Here is a 23,762-nt window from a genome sequence, read left to right on the forward strand (position 1 = left end):
CACTCTCTCCGCTGATCGCCGGGCTGTGAACTCTGAGCTCCACGTCCGTGTGTTTTTTTAACTCTCTATTTCCATCTTCTTTTCTTTCCATCATTTTCTTTTTTTCTTCAAGTAAGAGTGGCTGTGAGGTCATTGCTATGCCTTGGGGGCTTTTACGGCTCGAGGACGGGGGTACTGGAGCTGCTGTTGGGGTGTGTTTGGGTGGTGGTGGTGGTGGGGGGTTGTGCCTCTTCACGGTCGGTCTGGCAGTGGCGTGGCGGCGTCAGGAAAAGTTCCTCGGCGTGTAACAGTAAAGTGATGACGGGAGCCGTTTCAGTCATAAAGCCTAATAATTGTGTAGGGGTATCTCTGTCCATAACCCCATCACTCACAAGTACACTACCTGTGTGTGTGTGTGTGTGTGTGTGTGTGTGTGTGTGTGTGTGTGTGTGTGTGTGTGTGTGTGTGATGTGGGGGGACTTACAGCCTGGGTAATTTGGCTATTAAAAACCTGTGGCTTCCATAAAAGAGCGCCCGGCGGTGCTGGGTTCTTTTTGTGGTGTGGAGCTCCGCAGCTGTGACGGATGGCTCCTCTGCATCTGCACCGCCACACCGCAGTCCCAGACACGGCTATCGCTATGGCGATGGCCCCGGCCTCGGCTCAGTAAAATGAGAAAAAAGTACTGTAACTTGCATTTCACACATGGCTGCAGTAAATGATACTTTTGGTGGGCCTGAAGTACAAAGATCAGATGGCTGATACGATGCATGGAATGCTTTATGGCGGTGACACACACACCTATAAACTCTCCTACCCTGCAAAAAAAGCCTCCCTCTGCTATTTGGCATAGGGCCACCCCATGGATATGTAGGATTTGAACTTAGCTGTCCCCTTCCAAACACACACACACACACACACACACACACACACACACACAAACAAACAAACTGATAGTCTATCTCTCACTCCCTTCCACGTCTCAATCACTCGGAACAGGGCTCTGCCCCTGGTAAAAAAAATCAAAAATTGTGTGAGTGTGTGTATGTGTGTGAGAGGAAGTGAGGAAGGTTAGACACACACACACACACACACACACACACACACACACACACACACACACACACACACACACACTCAAACACAAACAAACAAACACGTACAAACACTGTTAGTACTCCTGAGCTACTCACCCGTAGAAGGGTCTATGCTGATCCTGTCATTTGGCGGTGAGTTGCAGTGTTGGGAGAAAGAAGGCTTGAATTGTATTGCTATTCTTTGTATTTCTTTGCTCCTTACCATCGCATGATCTTTCATCACAAAGGAAGGAAACTTGTAGCGGAGAAGGTCACTGCCTCCATCACTTGAAACAAGACTCTGGCCCTGGTAAACAAAAGAGCGGTGTGTGTGTCTGTGTGTGTGTGTGTGTGTGTGTGTGTGTGTGTGTGTGTGTGTGTGTGTGTATTAGTGTGAGAGGAAAAAAATTACGAAGGTTAGAGACACACACACACACACACAGGTTGGTGAAATGCCCCAGAAAGTGTATGACTCATCCTCTCACTCTGTCCTTCTGATGGGAGTTGCTTATTACTTATTTAAGCCTTGGCAGATTTAAAGTGCCAGCATCAGCACCAGGCTTACCTAGGGAGAAGAAAGACTACAGTACACTCCAGCTTATTACAGCTTTTGTAATAAAATGCAGACCAATATCATATCATGGCAACGCACTGTAATATTATAACATGAAGCGCACCGCTCCATAATAAGTAAGTCATTGCAATGTGTGAAGAATCATCTGCAGTGCTCTTTCCTTTCCTTTTAGTCTCTCCATCTGTGTCTTTCTACATCTACTCATTCACCTCTCCTCCTCTCCCCAAGCATCCCCCTCTCTCTCCACACCCCCCTCTCCCCCACACCCCCCCTCCCCACACCCCCCTCTCTCCCCACACCCCCTCTCTCCCCACACCCCCCTCTCCCCCACACCCCCCCCTTTTCCCCCACACCCCCTTTCCCCACACCCCCCCTCTCTTTCCCCCACATCTCTCCATCTGTGTCTTTTCCCTACATCCCCTACATCCCCCCTCTCTCATTCCCCTACATCCCCCCTCCTCTCTCTCCCTACATCCCCCCTCTCTCCCTACACCCCCCTCCTCTCAATTTCAATTTCAATGGAGCTTTATTGACATTACTCAATGAAGCAGTGTTGCCAAAGTAAAACATATACACTGTAACAAAACAACACAGATACAATATCTGCTTCAAAAAAAAAAAAAAATAAAAAATAATAATAACCAGGAAATGCAATTCCAAGGAATTACCAGTGCATGAAAAATGCTAAAGCCAGATGTAAAAATATCATGTATAGTTAAAACAGATAACACAGAGAGATGGTTACCACGGTGATGCTAGGATAGACATGGTGGTTGCATAGCTTAATAAAAGTTGATAGTTTAAAAGTAGACTGTTTTAAAAAAAAGCTGAATGTAGATAGTTTAAAAGTAGTAGATAGTTTAAAAGTTGTTGATAGACAAAAAAAGTTTAATAGATGATAGATGATAACTGAAAATTGAATGGCTCTAATGTTTGCTGTAGCAGTTATGCTAAGATTTTAACTATGCTAACCATGCTACTTAGCTAATGTTTTATAGCAGTGTTAGCAATGCTAACCTGCTAACCATACCACTTAGCTAACGTTTTCTAGCAGTTTAATGAATGCTGATATTCAAATAGTTTAATGGCTGTGTATAGGTAGATATTTGACTCGATAACTGAAAGTTGGAATGGCTCTAATGTTTGCTAGTTAAAGTTATGCTAAGATTTGTAATTCTGCCAACCACAACTTAGCTAATGTTTTATAGTAGTGCTAGTAATGCTAACATGCTAACCATGTTCTAGCTAATCCTTAACTAACATTTTCTAGCAGTTTTGCTAAACATTTTTCTAGCAGTTTTGTTAAACATGCTAACTATGTTAGCAATGCTAACATGCTAACTTAATTAACTGTTTATCATTTTAGTAGTTATGCTAACTGTGCGCTAACTAAGATGCTAACTATATTAACCATGTTACTCAGCTAACTTAGCTAATCATTTTAGTAGTTATGCTAACTATATTAATCCAACATGCTAACATATTAGCATGCTAACTATACAACCATGTTACTTTAGCTAACCTAGCTAATTTCCAAAGCAGTTTTTGTCACCTATTTTTAAAAATGCCAACTAACATGTTAGCATGTTAACCATGCCAACCATGATTACCTCTGGCCAATCCCAGCTAATCATTTTGAAGCAGCCATGCTAACCATGTTAACTAGTGTGGCATGCTAACATGCTAGCATGTTAACTATGCTAACCATATTACTTAGCTAACCTAGGCTAATAATTTTTAGCAGTTTTCTTCAAAAAAAATGCTAACTAACATCCGCTTAACATGCTAGCATGCTAACTATCTTAACCACGTGACTTAGCTAACCTAGCTAATCATTTGTTTTGCTAAAAAATGTTAACATGCTAACTTTGTTAACCATGCTAACTAGCTACAGTGGGTAGGAGTCATAGTTGATGAAAAAGTGTTGACAGTTGATGACAAGTTAAAAGTTGTTGATGCTAATAATTTTAGACAGCTAGTGAATGTACATAGTTTAAAAAAGTTTAAAAGTTGAATGTAGATAGTTTAAAAGTTGTTGATAGAAAGCTAGTTTAATAGATAGATAGTTTAATGATAGTAGACCCGCTTAAAAGTTGAATGTAAAAAAAGTTCAGTAGTTTAATGGGTTACATTGTTTAACAGTGGATTATTGTAGTGAGGACTTTTGTTTTGAAACAGTTTTGGGCAGAGGAAACAGTTGAATAGGATGTGTAGTCTTAATTGACCCAGATTGTATGCTTAAAGCCTGAGGCTGCAGGTGGCCTGAGGATTCTAATTGCTTTAACAGCAAAAAGATATGATGTCACAATCGGGCAATGTTAAGTCTATGGGGGATTTTAAAAAGTTTTTTTCTTTAATAGTTTAAAAAGTATAAAAGTTTTCAAAGTTGAAAAGTCATACCAACCCGATCTGTTTGAAGACCCTACGTTACAAAGTTTGAATGAAGTTTCTAAGTTAAACTGTTCAAGAGAAATTAGGTACGGAAAAAGTGGTAAGCGGAATAATAATAATAACTAGAAAACGCAATTCCAAGGAATTACCAGTGCATGAAAATGCAAAACATATGGTGTGAAATATATTGTTAAAACAGATGATGTGCTAATTGGCAACCAACATGATGAGGTTTAATATAGTTCAAATGACTGAACTAGGTAGATGAGGTTTAATATAGTTGGAATGACTGAACTAGGTAGATGAGGTTTAATATAGTTGGAATGACTAAACAGTTAAATAGGTGGATAGTTTAAAAGGTTAAATTATTTGCTAGGTAGACAAAGTTTAATATAGTTTGAATGACTGGACAGTTAAAGAGGTGGATAGTTTAAATGGTTAAATTATTTGCTAGGTAGATGAGGTTTAATATAGTTGGAATGACTGAACTAGGTAGATGAGGTTTAATATAGTTGGAATGACTGAACTAGGTAGATGAGGTTTAATATAGTTGGAATGACTGAACAGTTAAATAGGTGGATAGTTTATATAGTTAAATGATTTGCTTGGTAGATAAGGTTTAATATAGTTGGAATGATTGAAGCGGTTAAATAGGTGGATAATTTAAATAGTTAAATTATTTAGGTAGATAATTGACTGATAACTAACAGTTGGAATGGCCCTAATGTTTGCTAGCAGTTATGCTACTATGTTATCAAAGATAATAATGTTAACCAAGTTTTTTTGCTAAAAATGCATGCTAACTATGCTAGCATGCTAATCTATGTTACTTTAGCTAATTTTTAACAGTTTTGCTAACTATGCAAACTAGCATGCTAGCATGCTAACTATGTTAACCATGTTACTTAGCTAATTTAGCTAATCATTTTTAGCAGTTTTTAAAAATGCTTAACTAAAGCATGATAACACGCCAGCATGCTAACTATGCTAATCAATGCCGTTACTTAGCTAACTTAGCTAATCATTTTTAGCAGTTTTGTTAAAAATGCTAACTAGCATGCTAACCATGCTAACCACGTTACTTATTTAACTTAGCTAATCATTTTTAGCAGTTTTGCTAAAAAATATGCTAGCATGCTAAATATGTTAACCATGTTACTTAGCTATCTTAGCTAATCATTTTAGCAGTTTTGTTAAAAATGCTAACTGGCATGCTAACATGTTAACTATCTTAACCATGTTACTTAGCTAACTTAGCTAATCATTTTTAACAGTTTTGCTAAAATGCTAGCATCTTAACTATGTTAGCCACGTTACTTAGCTAACTTAGCTAATCATTTTAGCAGTTTCTTTAAAATGCTAACTAGCATGCTAACATGCTAGCATGCTAAATATGTTAACCATGTTGCTTAGCTAACTTAGCTAATCATTTTCAATAGTTTTGCTAAAAATCTTAACTAGCATCTTTATCTTATGCTAGCATGTTAACTATGTTAACCATGCTAACTAGCTACAGTGGGTAGGAGTCATAGTTGATGAAAAGTAACAGTTACAATGGCTGAACAGTTAAAAAGTTCAGTAGTTTAAAGGGTCAAATTGTTTAACAGTGAAATATTGTGGTGAGGACTTTTATTTTGAAACAGTTTTTGGCAGAGGAAGCAGTTGAACAGGATGTGTAGTCTTAATAGGGCCAGTTTGTATGCTTAAAGCCTGAGACTGGCAGTTGATCCAGGTTGCCCGAACACCTGCCATAGGATTCTAATTGCTTGCGGGCCGTATTGTGATGTCATAATCATAATGTTAAGTCAATGGGGAAATTTTGATTAGTTTTTAATTAATAGTTTAAAAGTATAAAAGTTACAAAGATGAAAAATACAAAGCCCACATGTCCTAAGTAAGACACCAACATAGTTTGAATGAAGTTTCTCGTTAAACGGTTTAAGCTGCATTAACTTTCGTTAGAAGAAGAAGAAGAAGAAGAAGAAGAAGAAGAAAAAGCCTTGGAATAACAGTACAGTGCATTTTCATGCACTGTAATAAGAAGAAGTTGCCTAGGAAGAACAGTACAGTGCATGACTGTAATAAGAAGAAGAAGTTGTTGAAGTTGCCTAGGAAGAACAGTACAGTGCATTTTCATGCACTGTCATAATAACAAAATGATTATAATTAAAAAGAGAGAATAATAAATGAAATGTATAATGATACAGTATTACTATACATACTATACTGTATATTTATCCTCTCTCTCCCTACACCCCCCCTCTCTCCCTACATCCCCCCCTCTCTCTCTCCCTACACCCCCTCCTCTGTAGTGTGTGTGTGTGTGTGTGTGTTATTCATTGGTTGTACCTGTGTTAAGAGAGCACCATGCCACACCCGGTGCATGCCGGGTTAGCCTCTGACGAGCTCCATCACTTGCTCCCCACACACACACACCCTCACACACATATACCCATACACGCACACACACACACACCCTCTCTGCAGATTGCTTCATGGCCACCGTGACCCCCGTCATGTTTCCACAGCGGCGGCGATATTCCCTCCTCGTCATCGGAGCTGCTCCCTACATGCTCTCTGCCTGGAGATATCCCTATCCCTCTCCCTCTCTCTCTCTCTCTCTCTCTCTCTCTCTCTCTCTCTCTCTCTGTCTCTCTCTCTCTTTCTCTCTTCCATCTCTCTCTCTCTCTCTTTCATCTCTCTCCTTCACATTTTCTCCTCTTCCTTCTTTCCCCCCACGCTTCTTTCATTTAAACAAATTGGCTACATCCAGCCATGGCTCTTGCTTGACACCCCCACAACACACACACACACACACACACACACACACACATAATAAAAGAGTGTTAGCGCACAGTGCTTTGTTTAGCTTAACCTTTTCCGTCTCGAGAGCACACAACATTTATCTGCCATCTTCTCTCTCTCTCTCTCTCTCTCTCTCTCTCTCTCTCTCTCTCTCTCTCTCTCTCTCTCTCTCTGGTGCGTGCCGCTCTGAATACATTAGTGCACCGGCGTGGGCAGCTGGGTACCGGCCGAGGGTAATGGAGGGGAGAATTAATGGCCGCCGTTGCCATCGTAGTCCTCATCGGCGGATGTGCGTGTGCAGGGCCTTCTGTCACGCAAGGCTCGTGCCCGACGGCGTGCGAAGAACAAAAGCTGAAGGGAGAATTAAAGCTCTCCAAGGAGAGGGGGACTGGGGGGGCAGGAGGACGAGGGCAGAAGGTGTCTGTGAGCGACACTCACCAAGGAGCGCTGCTTAAAATAGAACCTTTTTTTTATTTGCTGCGAGCGTTTAGGTGCCGTGCGCCTGGCAAATTGAAAGGACCTGTGCTTCATGAGCTGAGATCGCCCCCCAGCCACCCAACACCATTCTCTCTCTCTCCCTCTCTCTCTCTCCCCCCACCTCTTCTTCTTTCTCTCTCTCTCTCCTCCCTCTCTCTTTCTTTCTCTCTCTTTCTCTCCCACTCTCTCTTTCTCTCTATCTCTCCCCCACCCCTCTCTCTCCCTCTCCCCCTTTCTCTCTCTTTCTCTCCTCCTGCTCTCTCTCTTTCTTTCTTTTTCTCCACCCCACTCTCTCTTTCTCTCTTCACCCCCATCCCCACCACTCCCCTCTCTCTCTCTCTGTGTTGCCATCTTGAGTGTCGGCTGTGGGCGCGTTTGTGGCGATGCTCTCCTGCTGGGTGCGTGGCGCTGCCAGGTGGCATGGCCACCGGTGGGGCTGGTTGGCTCTCGGGCAGGCAGATCGGAACAGGGGGGGAAGCAGAGCGCTCAGGACCTGCAGAGGAACAGACGGTAGCGGCAGCTACGGCTGCAGGTGGAGGAGGAGGTGTGGAGAGGGGGCACGGGCGGGCGGGCAGGCACGTGGGCATGGCCAAAAGGGAGAAGGGGAGCAGGGTGGTGGAGGAGCGGGTAGTCAGGACAGGAATAGACACGGTGTGGCGGTGCCCGCTTTAGCATGTGTGCGGTCCGGTGCCGGTGCTGGGGCTGGCGGTGCGGTTCGGCTCGGCCGTGCCTGGTGCGGTGGGGCGTCTGGGCTTGGCAGTCTGGAGGCGCCAGATCCCTCTGTGCCAGCAGAAAGTGGAGCTGAGAGCAGGCCACGTGCGGAGAGAACTGTCTGTCTCTGCTGGCACCAGCACTGCTGGCCGACGGCCACGACACCCCCAACACACACACACGCCCACACAAACACACACACACACACACACACACACACACACACACACACACACACACACACACACACACTTAAATATACAGTACACACACACCTCCCTCACGGCCCTCCTCAGCGTCTTGAGATGGTAGGCATGGGCGGGGCATCTGTAATCCCCATTTGACTGGCAGCGTGAAAGGTCTGCTCCAGGTCGGTGGTCCGAACTGGAGCCAGGCGAACACAGAGCAGGAGGCATGGAGGGAGAGATGCAAACGACGCATTACACACGCAGATACACAGGAACACACAGAGGCCCGTCGTGTCAGCAAACTGAGCACTGTTGCCGTCGCGTCCAGTGACTTCTGAAGACGTTGTGAATCGGAGGCTTTTGTGTAAATTGTTCTCACAGTGTGACTTCACTGAGCAGTAGAAAACTACAAACATAAGCTGAGGATCAGTCTGACATATATGCACACATGATGTGCCTGAAGTGGTTTCAAGCGGAACCATTTACAGGTGATTGTGTTCTTGCAAGTGCAGAAGACTCAATCACAAAAACACATCACATTCAAAGCTAAGATTGTAGTGCATGCATGCACTCGTGGTTATATTTAAAGAGTTTTTCTAAAACACCAGAAATCCCAATTATCTGTTTTGTTTAAATTACACATTTCTAGTTGCTTTCTGATTTAAAAATCCCAACTCATTTAATGTGACAGTGATTATTTAAAAATGATAAATTAAGAAAGGAGCGGTAAAAAACAAAGAAACAGTGGAAAGCATTCAAAGTGTTTCTCTAAAATCAAACACTCTCCCCTTTTTTCGGCAGCAGTCCTACATCATAATTAGTATTTGAGACACTTCAAATAGAAGCGAACAAGCAAATCAACAACTCAACACGGCCGCTTCTAATTATCCTCTGTCTGCAAGCACTCCTCAGCACACATCTTAAGTATATAACAGCACACTCCTACAACGCTCATCTGCTGTGCAAATAACACACACATGCACACACACACATGCACACGCACACACACACACACACACACACACACACACACACACACACACACACACACACACACTCCTACAACGCTCCTCTGCTGTGCAAATAACACACACATGCACACACCAGTGGCGCAAAAAGTGGGTGGTATATGCGCTATATGCGGCGCATAGGGGCACAGCTCCATGGGGCGCCAAAGCGATGGTAAAAAAAAATAAAATAATATATTTGGTATTTTCTATATGCAGCTACTGCTGTCCGTTTCTGAATCATTTCAACATTTTCTCAATGTTCTATAACATTTTAGAGGACTAACAGGCTAGAGTAGGCGCCCTATCTCATAAGATTCCATCATTGAATTTTGACATAGAAGAGGGAGTGGGGTCGCCGTGAGCACTGGGGGAGCAGATAGGCCTACAAGTAGTGAGTTGCCGTCTATGGAAAAACATGGATAGGCCTACAGCTAAAAAAAGCTGTTGATGACTAAAAATAGAAAAAGGGAAAAGGAGATGGCATGTCAAGGGATGCAACAGCAGTTAAATAAGTGGACGGTGAAAGGCAACAGGTAGGATTTAAAGTGATGACGTCTGTACTTGGAGGCTTGCATTAATTAAGCATAATGCCGACTGAAACATAGCGTATTCCATTCAGATAGCTAGGTGGCTACCATGCTCATACTGCACTTTTAATGGCCAACTGCAAACAGAAATGTCATGCTAGCAGCAACTCATTACATGTTTCCATATCCTAACAATGAAGGCTCCTTGTAATAACTTAATATTGTGTTGTCAATGTGGTGCAAACAAACAAGGTTAGAGTGCCTATCAGCTTTATCCATTGTGAGCAATAGCTGGCAAAAGGACGTTATGATAACCGTTTAGACTCTCTTAAAGTGGCAATGCACCATATCAATAGCCTACTTATCAAGTATAACATCAAGTTAAACATCAAATTGGCAGCATTTCTTTAAAAACATATTCAATAGACACTAATGCACAGTAATAGTGTAAATTATTGGCCTTTTGTTTTGTTTTTAGTTGTTTGTGTTTTTTTTTTTTTTTTTACACACACATACATACACACACACACACACACACACACACACACACACTCCTACAACGCTCCTCTGCTGTGCAAATAACACACACACACATAACACACACACACACGCACACACACACACACACACACACACACACACACACACACACACACACACACACACACATACACGCACACACTCATACACACACATCTGTCTCTTTCTCTCTCACACTTTCTGTCCCTCTCTTCTTCTGGGCTGAATGGCCCTCCCTCCATCCCTTCTGTCTGTCTCTCTTACATTTATTCACATGATAGAATATTACGTGTCTTCTTTCTTCTCTTTTACTCTCTTTCTGTTTTTTTCTTTCTGTTGTTTCTTTCTCTCTCATCCTTCTTTTGTGTCCAGCCTTTCCTCCCTCCTTATCCACTCTCTCTCTCTCTCTCTCTCTCTCTCTCTCTCTCTCTCTTTCTTTCTCACTAATCTCCTTCACATGGGCAACCGGTCCCTTTCTTCCTTTAACGTTCATGCATTTTTTATTTGCCTCAGACTTCCTGTGATGATAGATCCCTCAATAGGAGACATGATTAGAAACAGATCATTTCCCCAGTAAGTCAGAAGAAAAAGAAAAAGAAAAGAGAGAGAGAAAGAGAGAGGCAGGGTAGGTACAGTAGGGAGGGAGAGAGTTATGCAAGAGAAAGACTATTTGCCTGTCTTACCGCTGGGTATTCGCCAGACGCAGCTAAAACACAGTGCGGAGGCCCATGATCTTCTGAGCTCTATGCATGCAGGCGGCTCCGTTATCTGTCATCGGTAGCCCCCCCACATTCCAGTCTCCAGTCGCCAGTTTATGCTGCGGAGGTTTAGGGGACTCTTTGTGCTCGCACAATGGACATAATAAACGTATGAAGTAATGTTATTGCCTTTTCAATAATCCAGCTGTAATAAGAGAGCCACCTCAGACGAGAGTCAAAGAGAGCCACCTCAGACGAAATTGCTCAGTGTTGAGGAAGCAGCACTCGGGAGTTTGTGTGTGTGTGTGTGTGTGTGTGTGTTTGTGTGGAATGTTCTGGGTGAATATTCATTATTAAAGAGAGGTACTGAGGTAGTGAGGTGATGGGGTGCCACACACACACACACACACACACACACACACACACACACACACACACACACACACACACACACACACACACACACACACACACACACGTGTGCCCCCTGCCTCCCACCCCTGCACTCACACAGACTGAATCCTGTTCCAATCAAACTGGGAGACTGTACTATAGGTCTCTCTAAGAGAATGAAAATGTGGTAGAGAGCGGTAAAAGACCACCAGAGGTGACTGGTAGCTTTTGATTCAAGCAACTTGCTAGTCTTGCAACTGCAGGTTCAGGAATTGAACCCAGGCTTACAACTCCTTCACCACAAACGCACACATACTCATACACACGCACAAACACACACACACGCACAGCTGTGCTAGAAATTCTTCACCATGTGTATGCAATAATGGAACTGCATGCAGTCTCTTTAGCTGCTTTCATACATAGGTGTAAGTCTGCATGTTATGCAGATATGAAGCCGTTGGGTCTTATATCTGAACAACATAACCGGACATTTGGAACTGTGAACTTAGCCGGACATTGTGTAAACTCTGACGTACATTATGTAAATGAGCTAATGACTGAACGAAGCGAAGAACATGCGGAGATTCTGTTCATGTGCGTGTTCAATCACGTTCAACCTGTTCAACCACACAGAGATTCTGTTCATGTGCATCGGTGTCGTTCACACATAATGTCCGCATGTAAGAATCACCCGAATGGTCAGTTTTTGAAACTGTTGTCATGGTGTTGTGACTGCATTGTGGTTTTGCACATTTTGCTTTGGATTCTGTTTGTGCACCTGTTTTACTCTCCTCTAACTATGTCTCTCTCTCTCTCTGTGTGTGTGTGTGTGTGTGTGTGTGTGTGTGTGTGTGTGTGTGGTGTGGCGTCGCCTACAGGATCTGACGGAGGTGAACTCCACCATAGTGAAGAGCCAGACCAACACGGCGCGGGTGGAGGCCCTGAGACCTGGCACGGTCTACGTGGTGCAGGTGCGGGCCAGGACAGTGGCTGGCTTCGGCAAGTACAGCAGCAAGATGTGCTTCCAGACCCTGACAGATGGTAAGGACTTAGAAACTGTGTGTGTGTGTGTGTGTGTGTGTGATTTTTGAATATAAGTTTGAACGTATGAGTAATTTCTGAATGTGCGAGTGGAGTGGTGGTGGTGGTGGTGTGAGTGACACCTGGCATGTCTGTGTAAGCATACATATGCATCTCATTTGTCTAATTTTTCTGAGAGGTTACTCAGGTGTACTTGTGTGTGTGTGTGCGTAGTTATGTCTGTGTATGTACTGTGTATGTGTATGTGCATATGTGCATTGTTGTGTGTAAGCATTTGTGGCAGTGCCTGCGTGCAACCTGTCCTTAGTCTGTTTACAATTATGTTCACAAACACACCGAGTAAATCGTGCCCGCCCCTCCCAGCACAATTGTTTTCTTCTAAGCACCTTGTTTTCCTGTTGTAGCTGTCAATCAAAACGTGGCTCGTCCACGGATGAGTGTGTGTGTGTGTGTGTGTGTGTGTGTGTGTGTGTGTGTGTGTGTGCGCACATGTGCCTGTGTGCATGCCTATGACACCCTGACGGTCGTTGTACATCCAGAATGCTGAGTTAATTGCTTTTTCATCAAGGCCTTCTGTGGCGCTGCCGCTATCCCAGAATGCTTAGCAACGATTAGTGGTTGATGTGATTAATTATCAGACACTCGGGGGGTGTTGTGTGTGTGTGTGTGTGTGTGGAGGGGGGAGGGGGTAGTGGTGATCACACTCACCTAACACCTGCTCCAGTGACAGCGATAATGCCAGCATGCCACCATTCCCCTCCTCTCTCTCTTTCCCTCTCTCTCTTGTTCCTGTTCTCTCCTGTTCTCTCTCTGTTGTCATCTCCTCTACCTTTCTGTCTCTCTCTCTTTATCTCTCTCTCTCTCTTCATCATCTTATCTCTCTCTCTCTCTCTCTCTCTCTCTTTCTCGTGGTCAAAAATAATTCAAGACAACTAGTGTGAGACTGCAGCTTTATTCACGGCACCGGAGACCCACATGAAATGTCAAGTAACAAGCCCAAATATCTGTGGGTGAAGTCTCTTCTTATACCTTTAACACACACAACAATGATCCATCCAACCCGTTAGTATTACTGTAACAGAGATGATAAGGATATTCCAAAATCCCTAAACCTTCAAATGACCTAGGCTATGTTTGTGTCTCTGGGGGGGAGGACAATCAGACACCCTACAACAAACATTTTTCTGACTTTCTGGAAATGTCCACAGAGGGAGGCTTCAGGGACAAAGAAGAATAAAAGGCACCATATTCTCACAGCACAAATACATGGTTATGCTAAACATTTAATTAAATAAGTAACTTGTATAAAACATATATCACACTCTCACTATATAGCACACTCTCACACCCCATACCTAAACTCTCTCATTCTCCCTCTCACTTTAATCATTCCATATACACACCTCTCTCTCTATCACTGCACTTCTCTCTCTCTCTGGGTGTGTAGATATACTATCGCTTTTGCGCCCACTTGAGACTGCTTGTCGCAGAAGCTGAGAATGGCAATTTGCGCTTTTCCTTGTCTTCCATACGCATTCATAGGATCAGGGGAAAGTGGGACTTGTGTAAAAAGATGGGAGGAGAAGCGTAAAATGCGCCTAATTAGGTATTCCCCTGTATGTACGAAAACTATCCATGGAAGCACACATCTGTTTTGTGGATAAATATTTCCGCCTTGTAAAAGCATTTGTTAAATCCAAATTGTTAAACAGAATCGGTATTCTTTGTACTATTTCAACCATAATTTTTGCCAGCCTTTCTAATATCTAACTTTCATTTTCAAGTCATCAACTTAAACTTTCCTGCCTGCTAGATGTGGCCATTAAAGTAGTTTGAGTATTTTCTTAAGTAGAGTAGAATACTGCTCTGCATTATGCTTGTTGACATCTAATCATGTATTGTATTATTTCATGACCGCAAACGTTTTATTCCTTTTAATGTTGTCATCAGTTGACTCCGTTCAACTTTGCTTGTGATTGATGACGAATCATGCAGCTACAGGTATGATAAATAGCACGTAAAATGAAGAGGCACATTGTGAACTTTCTGCGGGTTGGCCATGACGCTGATAACGCTTTGCTCGCAAATGTACGGAAATCTGCCCCTCTGTGTCTCTCTTTCTTCCTCTCTCTCCATTTCTCTCTCTCTCACACACACACACACACACACACACACACACACACACACACACACACACACACACACACACACACACACACACACACACACACACACACACACACACTCACGCTTCCTCCCTCTCATCTTCATTGCTCTGTGAGTGGAGCTCCAAGCCCCCTCCTCTCCCCCCCAGTGTCCAGAGCCTGGCCCCACCTCTGGACGCCATCTCTTGGCCGTGTGGAGGTGGCGGTGGAGGTGGAGGTGGTGGGGAACAGGAGCCATTGTTTCAGTCCACCGGCGCAGAGCGAAGGCAGCCCTGCTCTGGCCAACACAATGGCGCACCTGTCAGGCCTGTGGATTTGTGACACGCTGGGAGGCAGGCAGGGGCTCAGCAAAATGTGGCCCCGGCTCAATCGATTCCACCCCTCCTCCTTTGCTTCTCTTCCTCCCTCGCTTCTCCTCCCCCTCCCTCCCCCTCCCTCTCTCCGCTCCCTTCCCCCTGTCCATCTCTCTCTCTCTCTCTCTCTCTCTCTCTCTCTCTCTCTCTCTCTCTCTCTCTCTCTCTCTCTCTGTCTCTGTTTGCTGCTTGTAATGGCAGGGTTGAGAGGTGACTTGTAACATGGGTGTGTTTGTATGGTGTTGGGAGCATGCTGTGGGCTTGTGTGCTGTGTGACGTGTTGCTGTGTGCTAGTGTGCTGTGTTGAATAGGTGAATGGCTCTGTGATGCAGGAGAGGCAGCAGTTTCTAGGAAACCTCTGAGAGAGCATCTCACTAAGATTCACTCACCTTCAGTGAGAGAGAGAGAGAGAAAGAGAAAGAGAGAGAAAATATACTAGAATAGAATAGAATAGAGTGGGAATACAGTGGAATAGACTAGAGAGGGAGAGGAAACAAAATGGCTGGGCAGATTTATATGCTCTGGTTCTTTGTTTACTGCAACTGCTTGTGTATCTCCAGTTTGCAGATTTTTTGGAACAGGTGAAACTAACTTCCTGACGAGAGTGAGTGTGAATCCCCAGGTGCTCTCACTTTTTCTTTCTTTCTTTCTTTCTTTCTTTCTTTCTTTCTTTCTTTCTTTCTTTCTTTCTCTCTCTCTCTTTCTGTTTCTCTGGTGCTGCATCCTGGGGTGCTTTCTTTCTTTCTCTCTCTCAACACCTCTCTCTCTCTCTCCATGCTTTCCCTCTGGTGGGTGTGATTAATGATACTGACTGGGGAAGCTGGCACATCTCCTCTCTCAGCGCTGGCTACCTGTGCCAGGGGGGACGAGGCGAGGCGCCGCAGGCCTGAGCCTAAACATCCACTGGGCAGCCAGCACCATCCAGGGGGAAGAGGAGGAGGCGCTGCTGCTGGGGATGGTGGTGGTGGTGGTGGAGAGGATGCACAACCACTCCATACTCCCTCCAGTCAGATGAAATAGAAAAAAATATATAGCAGGTCTGGACACTGGCAGCCACCGCGCTTTAAATTTAGCCCGTGCCGAAGGGGGTAATCTGGGCCAACCATATGCACAGAGCAGCCTACAACGGTTTCTACTACTGCTGCTGCTGCTGCTTCTGATGGTCAGGCTGGTCATTTGTCTGGCTATAAAGGAAGGGCCACTGTCAGAGTTACCGGGAGCGGGAAACTGGGTTGCTGCTGCTGCTGGTCAGGTCAGTCATTTGTTTGGCTGTAGAAGCAGTCAGGGTCAAAGCGCGGGTCAGCCTCAGCGTCATATGCAGCCTTAGGGAGCGTCACAGGCAGCCGTGGCCTACTGGTTAGCGCTTCAGACTTGTAACCGGAGGGTTGCCGGTTCGAACCCCGACCAGTAGGAATGGCTGAAGTGCCCTTGAGCAAGGCACCTAACCCCTCACTGCTCCCCAAGTGCCGCTGTTGTAGCAGGCAGCTAACTGCGCCGGGATTAGTGTGTGCTTCACCTCACTGTGTGTTCACTGTGTGCTGAGTGTGTTTCACTAATTCACGGAATTGGGATAAATGCAGAGACCAAATTTCCCTCACAGGATCAAAAGAGTATATATACTTATTAGGGCTGTCAAAATAACTGATTAATTTCAATTAATTAATTTGAGAAAAAATAACTGATTAAAAAAATGAGTGCACTCCGTATGACCTTTGACCCCGAGCCGTTCTAGTCAGTAAAAATTAGACTGTAAAATGAAGGAGAGAAGAAATCATGCTGGCTGGATCATTGATTGGAACATTTACTTTTAAAAAACGACCTGATGGTGTTGATAAAAAATAAAGTGTTGAAAATAAAGTCCTCTGCAATGTCTGCAGCAAGGAATTTGCATATCACCAGAGTTCATCAACTCAATAGTCGCACATCAATGCAAAGAAATAAGTGTTGACATTAAGGGGAGTGTTAATTTATTTTCATTATGTCCTAGGTTATATCTGTGGCCTGAAATGCCTTGTATGTGAAAAAAAAACGTCTTCCCAAAGCACTTTTGAATTTATTTCCTCAGCAAAATCATATCAGGTCATATCATAGATTATTATGGCAATTATTTGAACAGTGAAAATAATAATAAAAGATTTTTTGAACTTTAATGTCACTAATGCTGATTATTCAATGATTCATTTGAATTTAAATATTTAAAATACTTTCACAGCAAAAATTATATATGCGATTAATTTAGATTAATTAATCACAGAGTATGTAATTAATTTGATTATTTTTTTTAATCGATTGAATACTTATATACTTATACTTATACAGGCAGCATTAGGGAGCGTCACAGTTCTCAAAATCGCTCTGAAAGTGAACCCCAACAATATCGTTCTTCATGTCATTCATATAGTTTATGTGTGGACATCGTCATTCATATTAGGTAGAACGATTGTTGCTGTTATAGTTATAGTCAGGGATTAGAAACTGAAAACGAAAACCAATATTTTGGATGAACGTAGCCAAAAACAGGAACAAAAACAATTTCACTTGTTCCAAAGTGAAAATGCTCAATTCAATTTTAGATAAACGGTTAATAATGGTATTTTCTGTGCCTGAAGTTTTCAACATTTTTGTAAGATCTAATATTTTATAGGCTAATTGCTTACTTTCAAATCTCACCCAGCGCCTGAATTCAGACACAGTGTTTTTAACAGCTTTGATATCTAATGTGATAGATAGATAGATAGATAGATAGATAGATAGATAGATAGATAGATAGATACTTTATTGATCCCCAAGGGAAATTCAAGGTCTCAGTAGCATACAGACATCACACACAACATGCAATTACAGCAGAAAGAGTAAATATAAGTATATACATATAACAAAACTCCACTGTACAATAGAGACAGTAGAAGATACGAAAACTAAATACTAAATATACTATATAAATGAAATTAACAAAATCCAGTGTGCTTAAGGATGATCAAGCATGAGGCGCTTGCAGTGACAGGGCCGGGACTGGGCCTGTAATTCTGTGTGCATGGTAAGGTGCCCTAAGAGAGTGAGTGTCAAAAGTGGAGGTGCAAAAAGCAGTCCAACAGTAGTCCAACAGTGCAACAGTGCAAGAATAAGGTCTAGACACCAGCATAAATAAATATGGGCAAATAAGAGAGTAGTGTATAATGTAGACAAGGTCATATAAAAACTTTATCAGTGCAGGAATAGGTTGAGGTAATAGGGTTACAGCCATTCAGTATTGTAGCAGAAGCCATTGGTCATGTGTGCTAATATAGCATGAAAAACAGTGTAGCAGTAAAACAATAGTAAGACATTAGGCTGTGGACAGCAGTAAAACAGTAGTGGGCAGTCAGTACTCAAACATGGAGAGGGTGGAGAGGCAGACAGACTATACAGAAGTCTATCTCTCCTCTTCCCTTTAGTGAAGCATTGAACAGTTCAATGGCCCTGGGAACAAATGACTTCCTCAGCCTGTCAGTTGTGCATGGCAGTGAGCGAAGTCTCCAGCTGATCAAGCTCTTTTGCTTTATAATAGTGCTGTGGAGTGGATGACATTCATTGTCCAAGATGTTGATCAGTTTGCTCAGGGTCCTTTTATCTGATATTGAAGTGATGCACTCCAGTTCGGCTCCCACAACAGAGACAGCTTTCCTTACTAGCCTGTCTAGTCGCCCAGCATCCTTCTTCTTTGTGCTTCCTCCCCAGCATACCACAGCATAGAAGAGGACACTGGCAACAACAGACTGGTAAAACATCCTGAGGAGCTTACTGCAGACATTGAAGGACCGCAGCCTCCTCAGGAAGTACAGTTTATTGTCCAGTTGTAAGCCCAGATACTTGTAGGTACAGTATTTACCACCTCCACATTGACCCCATCAATGGAGACTGGTAGCAGAGCGGGCTTAGACCTGCGGAAATCCACCACCATCTCCTTGGTCTTCGAAGTCTTGAGTTGGAGGTGGTTGAGTTTGCACCAACTGAGTTTATAATGTTCCAACCGGTTACCATTTAGAGGAGAGGCCTTGGAACACTGGAACAGGAACGAAAAAATAACGTTTTTGCTCAGAACGAACCGAAATGAAAATTGTTCTTTTTTAAGTCCCTGGTTGTAGTTATGATTCATGGTTTGAACGGCCCTTTAGCGTCTGTGAGCGTCGGATGGAAAGGGGAACCGCCACTGCTGCCGCTACTACTGCTGCAGAAGGCCCGCTGAGAGTCCCCTGGAGACCGGAGGCCTGCTGCGTCCTCTTCATCTCTGAGAGTCGCCTAATGAGAGCAACGCCCGAGATAAACGCTAGGATTGAAGATGATGAGGATGAAGGTGATGATGGTGATCATGATGAAGACGATGATGATGATGTCGGAGATTAAGGATAAGGAAGATGATGATGGGGTGATGGTAATGATAGTGAATGTAGTGGTTGTGGTGTTGGAGGCGGTGGTGTTGTGATAGATGTGCTGCGCTCCACCGTGCTGGCCTTCCTCCTTACAGCACCCGTGTGGGGAATTAGCAGCGTGACTCACCGGGAGCAGCTGACGGTACATCCTCTGGCACCACGCCACGGCACGCTGTTCGTTAGGACAATTACCGGCCGCTTTTGTGTGTGTGTGTGTGTGTGTGTGTGTGTGTGTGTGTGTGTAAGTAAGTAAGTAAGTAAGGGAGTTTTTTTTGTGTATGTGCTTGCAGGCTGGGAGTGTGTGTGCAAGGAAGTGAGAGAGACTGTCAATTTCCGTGTGTGTGTGTGTGTGTGTGTGTGTGTGTGTGTGTGTGTGTGTGTGTGTGGAGACCTCAGTTGTGAGTGAGTGTGTATTTGTGGATGTGGGTGAGGAACTCATGTCCCCAGATGCTCTCTCTCCATGTAACATTTAAATTCTTGTGAAACGGAAAAAAAACATCCATCCCAACCTCTCTCCTTCCACATTTTTCTCATTCACTCTCTTTCTCTCATTCTTTCTCTCTCTATCTCTCTCTCTCTCTCTCTCCTCTGTCTCTCTCTTGTCACATCTCTCCTCATGCGTCTCTCTTTCTTCCATCCTCCTGTGACAGGCAGGTGTGATGACGAGGAAATGATTGTATTAAATGAGGTGTGTACTGAAGCTTTGCAAGTCCAGCACCCTGTTCCTCATACTAAACATGCAGTCGCTGCATTACACACACTACAAATACACTACACACACACTACACACTTCATCTGTCTGTTGTGTGGTTTTGCTGTTGTTTTTTGTTGATGCTTTGTGTGTGGATGTTTTGACTCGCTTACAAAGAGTCATAGAAGGCAAGAAATAAGGTTAATGTGCATCAAAACAAAGTCATTGTGCAAAATGGGGAACAAAAATAAAGCCACAGACAATTTTGCTTTGAGGGGTTGATGGGCTACTCTTCCAGTGGTGGTGAAACGACGCTGCACTCTCTGTGACTCTTTGTGAAATATCTACAATCTCCCGCTATTCCACCCACTCTCCGTCTCCGTCTCTGTCTGCTGAAAGATAACCATCCCCACACACGTCCGCACCTTACCTGGAGCTGTCTGAGTGCACAGAAGAAGTTGAAGAAGAGAAGAGAAAGAAAAAAGCAAATTGCCTGCAGTGCTGTATAGCAGACCAGTTGAAAATAGGACACTTGTCTCTCTCTTACAGGGATGTGATGTCCTGTCCCTCTCCGATGCGGCAGCTCTAATTAAAGCGGGTAGTGGTAGTGTCAGTATTGTCTGTGAGGGCCCTCTCCAGACATCCCTTTGAGACGCAAGACAATGAAACACAAAAGTTGGGAAGTCATCAAAACCATTCTGTTCTAAACTGATTTGAACTGAAGTCCACCATCGTGCCACAGCGCGCGACGGCAGACTAGTTCTTTTTCAAAGCCAGAAAGGTAGGCTTTAGCTTCACTGTAGAGCTGTGTGTGCAGACAAAAGACAAATCAGAAGCTTCTAGAATGTCAGCTCAGCATCAAAACAGGAAAGTTGAAAAGGAAGGAAGGAAGGAGAGGAGAGGAAATTATTTCAAGTTCGTCTTCTTTCTCTCCAGACTTTTTCTCATCTCAGCTCCTGTTTACAAGCTCGGTTGCCCCAAGCGTTCTCTGTCACTTTGACAGAAAGGAAAAGGCTCCTGGAAGCCTCGGAAATACTGAGGCGCCGGAACAAAGATGCAGATGGAAAAAAAAAGTATGCAGCCTAGTTCACGGCATGTTTAGCAGCCTATGCCCCATTGGCTTTTAAAGTCCTCACGAAATATGTGTTCCTGTGCTGATTTCCAACAAAGAAGTCCCCCCCTCTATTCAATGGGGACCCCATCACATAAACAGGCATGTTTGAATACCGGAGTTGGAAATCCCGAGGTGTTCTTTCTTCTTTCAACTTTTGCAGACTGTGACAGAGGATTATCTTTAGTGACGTAAAAGAATCACTGCTTTTTAAGCTGTGTGTGTGTGTGTGTGTGTGTGTGTGTGTGTGTATGTACGTCTGTGTGTGTGTGTCTTGAGGAAATGATTCTACACAGCCAGGTGATGTGTACTCCCCCCTTGCTCCTGCTCTCACACCAAAGGCAGCTGTAGATGGCGGAGAGGTTGGTGAGGGCCGTGTCAGAGCACAAAAGACCGGGCACAAAGCTGAACGTACGGAAGACGCGAGGCACTGTGAAAAATGCTCAGTGTGGCGCCGGCAAGCACCACGCCATTCGTGGGACATTAACCTTTGGATTCATGGCTCATCACTCACCACAGTGGAGAGTGAGAGAGACAGAAAGGAAGAGAGAGAGAGAGAGGTAGTGATGAAAGACAGATGCATTGGAAAGGGAGGCTTAGACGAAACACTTGTTGAGAAAAAGGTGAAGTGTTGAGAGATACTAAAAGGAAGCAGTGTGAGGTGCACTCCCCTCCCGCCTCAGCTGCAGAGCTGTTGATCCTCCCCACAGTTGGGCCAGACATCTATCTACATCTATCTATCTATCTATCTATCTATCTATGGTATCTATCATATCTATCTATCTATCTACTGGATCTATCTATCTATCTATCTATCAACGTCAATCTCCAGTCGACCACAAATGGCATCCCAAGTGCAATGTACGATCACAAATACTCAGTAGTATTGTAATTAGTTCTGTCCATGCTGTGATACTGATGAGATATGTAGACTTTCTTAATGATGTACTCACTATCATGTTATCTTTTCTCTTACTATTTCACTATCTTCCTGTTTGTTTATACCTCCCCTCCCCCTGTCTTACTCCCCCTCTCCTCTCATTAGGAGTTGGTCCTCTCCTCTCATTAACTCTCCTTTGCTTCGCACCGATCCCCCACCACAACTTCTCACACCTTTTCATTTTCTTGTAACACATTCCTCATCTCGCCCATCCTCACCCTTCCTCTCTCTCTCTCTCTCCCTCCCTTTCTCTCTCTCTCACACGCTCTCTCTCTCTCTCTCTCTCTCTTTCTATTTCTCTCTCTCTCTCCTTGTCTCACTGACTGTGTTTACATGCACTTCAGTATCCAGATTATGAGGCTTATCCCGATTTTCACCAAATTCCGGATATGGTGTTTACATGATCACAGAAAAGCCTGGTTATTATTATCCCTGTACACATGATGAATAGTAGTATCCTGGTTACCAGCTATAAAGTGTTATTGCCACAGTTATTTGTATTAGAAACTTGAAAAGGTGTATGGAACAGTATCCCGGAACAGTATCCCAGAGTAGTCCAGATAACATATACGGATTTCTCAAAACTGGGATAAGGGCTTATCCGGGGTTCTGAAATTGGGATATGACGTTTACATGTGCAAACACAAAACCGGGAAACTTAAAAATCCCATAAATCCTTGGTGCTTGTAAATACAGTGTCTCTCTATATTGATTGATTGAGCTGGTAGTTGTTTCTTTGCATACTTGTAATAGATTATAATTTCAATTTCAAAACCAAATCTCTCTCTCTCTCTCACTCTGATCACCCAGAGGACTACAAGTCAGAGCTGCGGGAGCAGCTGCCTCTGATCGCGGGCTCGGCGGCGGCTGGCGTGGTCTTCATCGTGTCCCTGGTGGCCATCTCCATTGTCTGCAGCAGGTAAACACACACACACACACACACACACACACACACACACGACACCCAGCCCACAGTCTGCACTGCACATGCACATTTTGGCCAGTGGGCACACAGTCTGTTCATTTAAGGGCTGGCTGTCTCTAGCCTAGCACTGACCCTTGCAAGCTCTGTATAATCTGGAAGCCCTCCTTAGGGGTGTTTAGTAAAATATGACCGAGGCTCTGTCCACTCTAACCCTGGTGAATATGTATATGCATAATTATTTCTCCGTTTAGCCCTTCTAAAACAGCTCCGTTAGCCACACTAAAACAGCATATTCCGACACCGAAAACTATACTTTTCGAAAACGCTCTCTGAGGCGCATAAATGTGAAAACTCCGGGTTCGCGTTATAGTGTGTCCAGTGAAAACTCAGAGTGCCTCAGGCTAATCCGGAAGACCTATTGCTATCAGTTCTTTTGAGAAATATTGTTATGGGCCTTCTCATCAGCAGGTTTGGTGAGTTCTGTACAAGTTTAATGATTTCACTTGTCGTGCTTTCTTGTCTTGACGATAGCTACATGTGACAATAAAACCCTCACAGTTCTCTATCAACAGTATCAGGGTGGTAGTGAGGGAAGCTGTGGGATAGCAACACCTGGTAGACTGCACTCAAAAAGAAGAACTTTTTGTGGAAGCTAAAGAACCACTGTGTTTCTTGAAAAATGTTTGGGATATGCAGCCCACTGCCTTGTCATCCTCACAGAGCAACTGCGCTGGATTTGCTGAAATATTGGAGGAGCACAGTGCCTTTTGGACAACAC

At 43.9% G+C, this 23,762-nt stretch overlaps 1 protein-coding gene across 1 annotated transcript in view; it reads left to right on the forward strand.

Moving 5' to 3' along the window:
• The window catches only part of LOC125292800 (ephrin type-B receptor 1-B), a 123,325-nt gene that overhangs the window by 71,515 nt on the left and 28,048 nt on the right, over positions 1–23,762 (forward strand). Inside the window, exons 5-6 of the mRNA XM_048240243.1 lie at positions 12,228–12,390; positions 22,870–22,978. Coding sequence (XP_048096200.1) covers positions 12,228–12,390; positions 22,870–22,978 — 272 coding nt within the window. The remainder of the gene's footprint in view (positions 1–12,227; positions 12,391–22,869; positions 22,979–23,762) is intronic.

This window comes from Alosa alosa, chromosome 1 (assembly GCF_017589495.1).
Source record: "Alosa alosa isolate M-15738 ecotype Scorff River chromosome 1, AALO_Geno_1.1, whole genome shotgun sequence".
Classification (NCBI taxonomy): Eukaryota; Metazoa; Chordata; class Actinopteri; order Clupeiformes; family Clupeidae; genus Alosa; species Alosa alosa.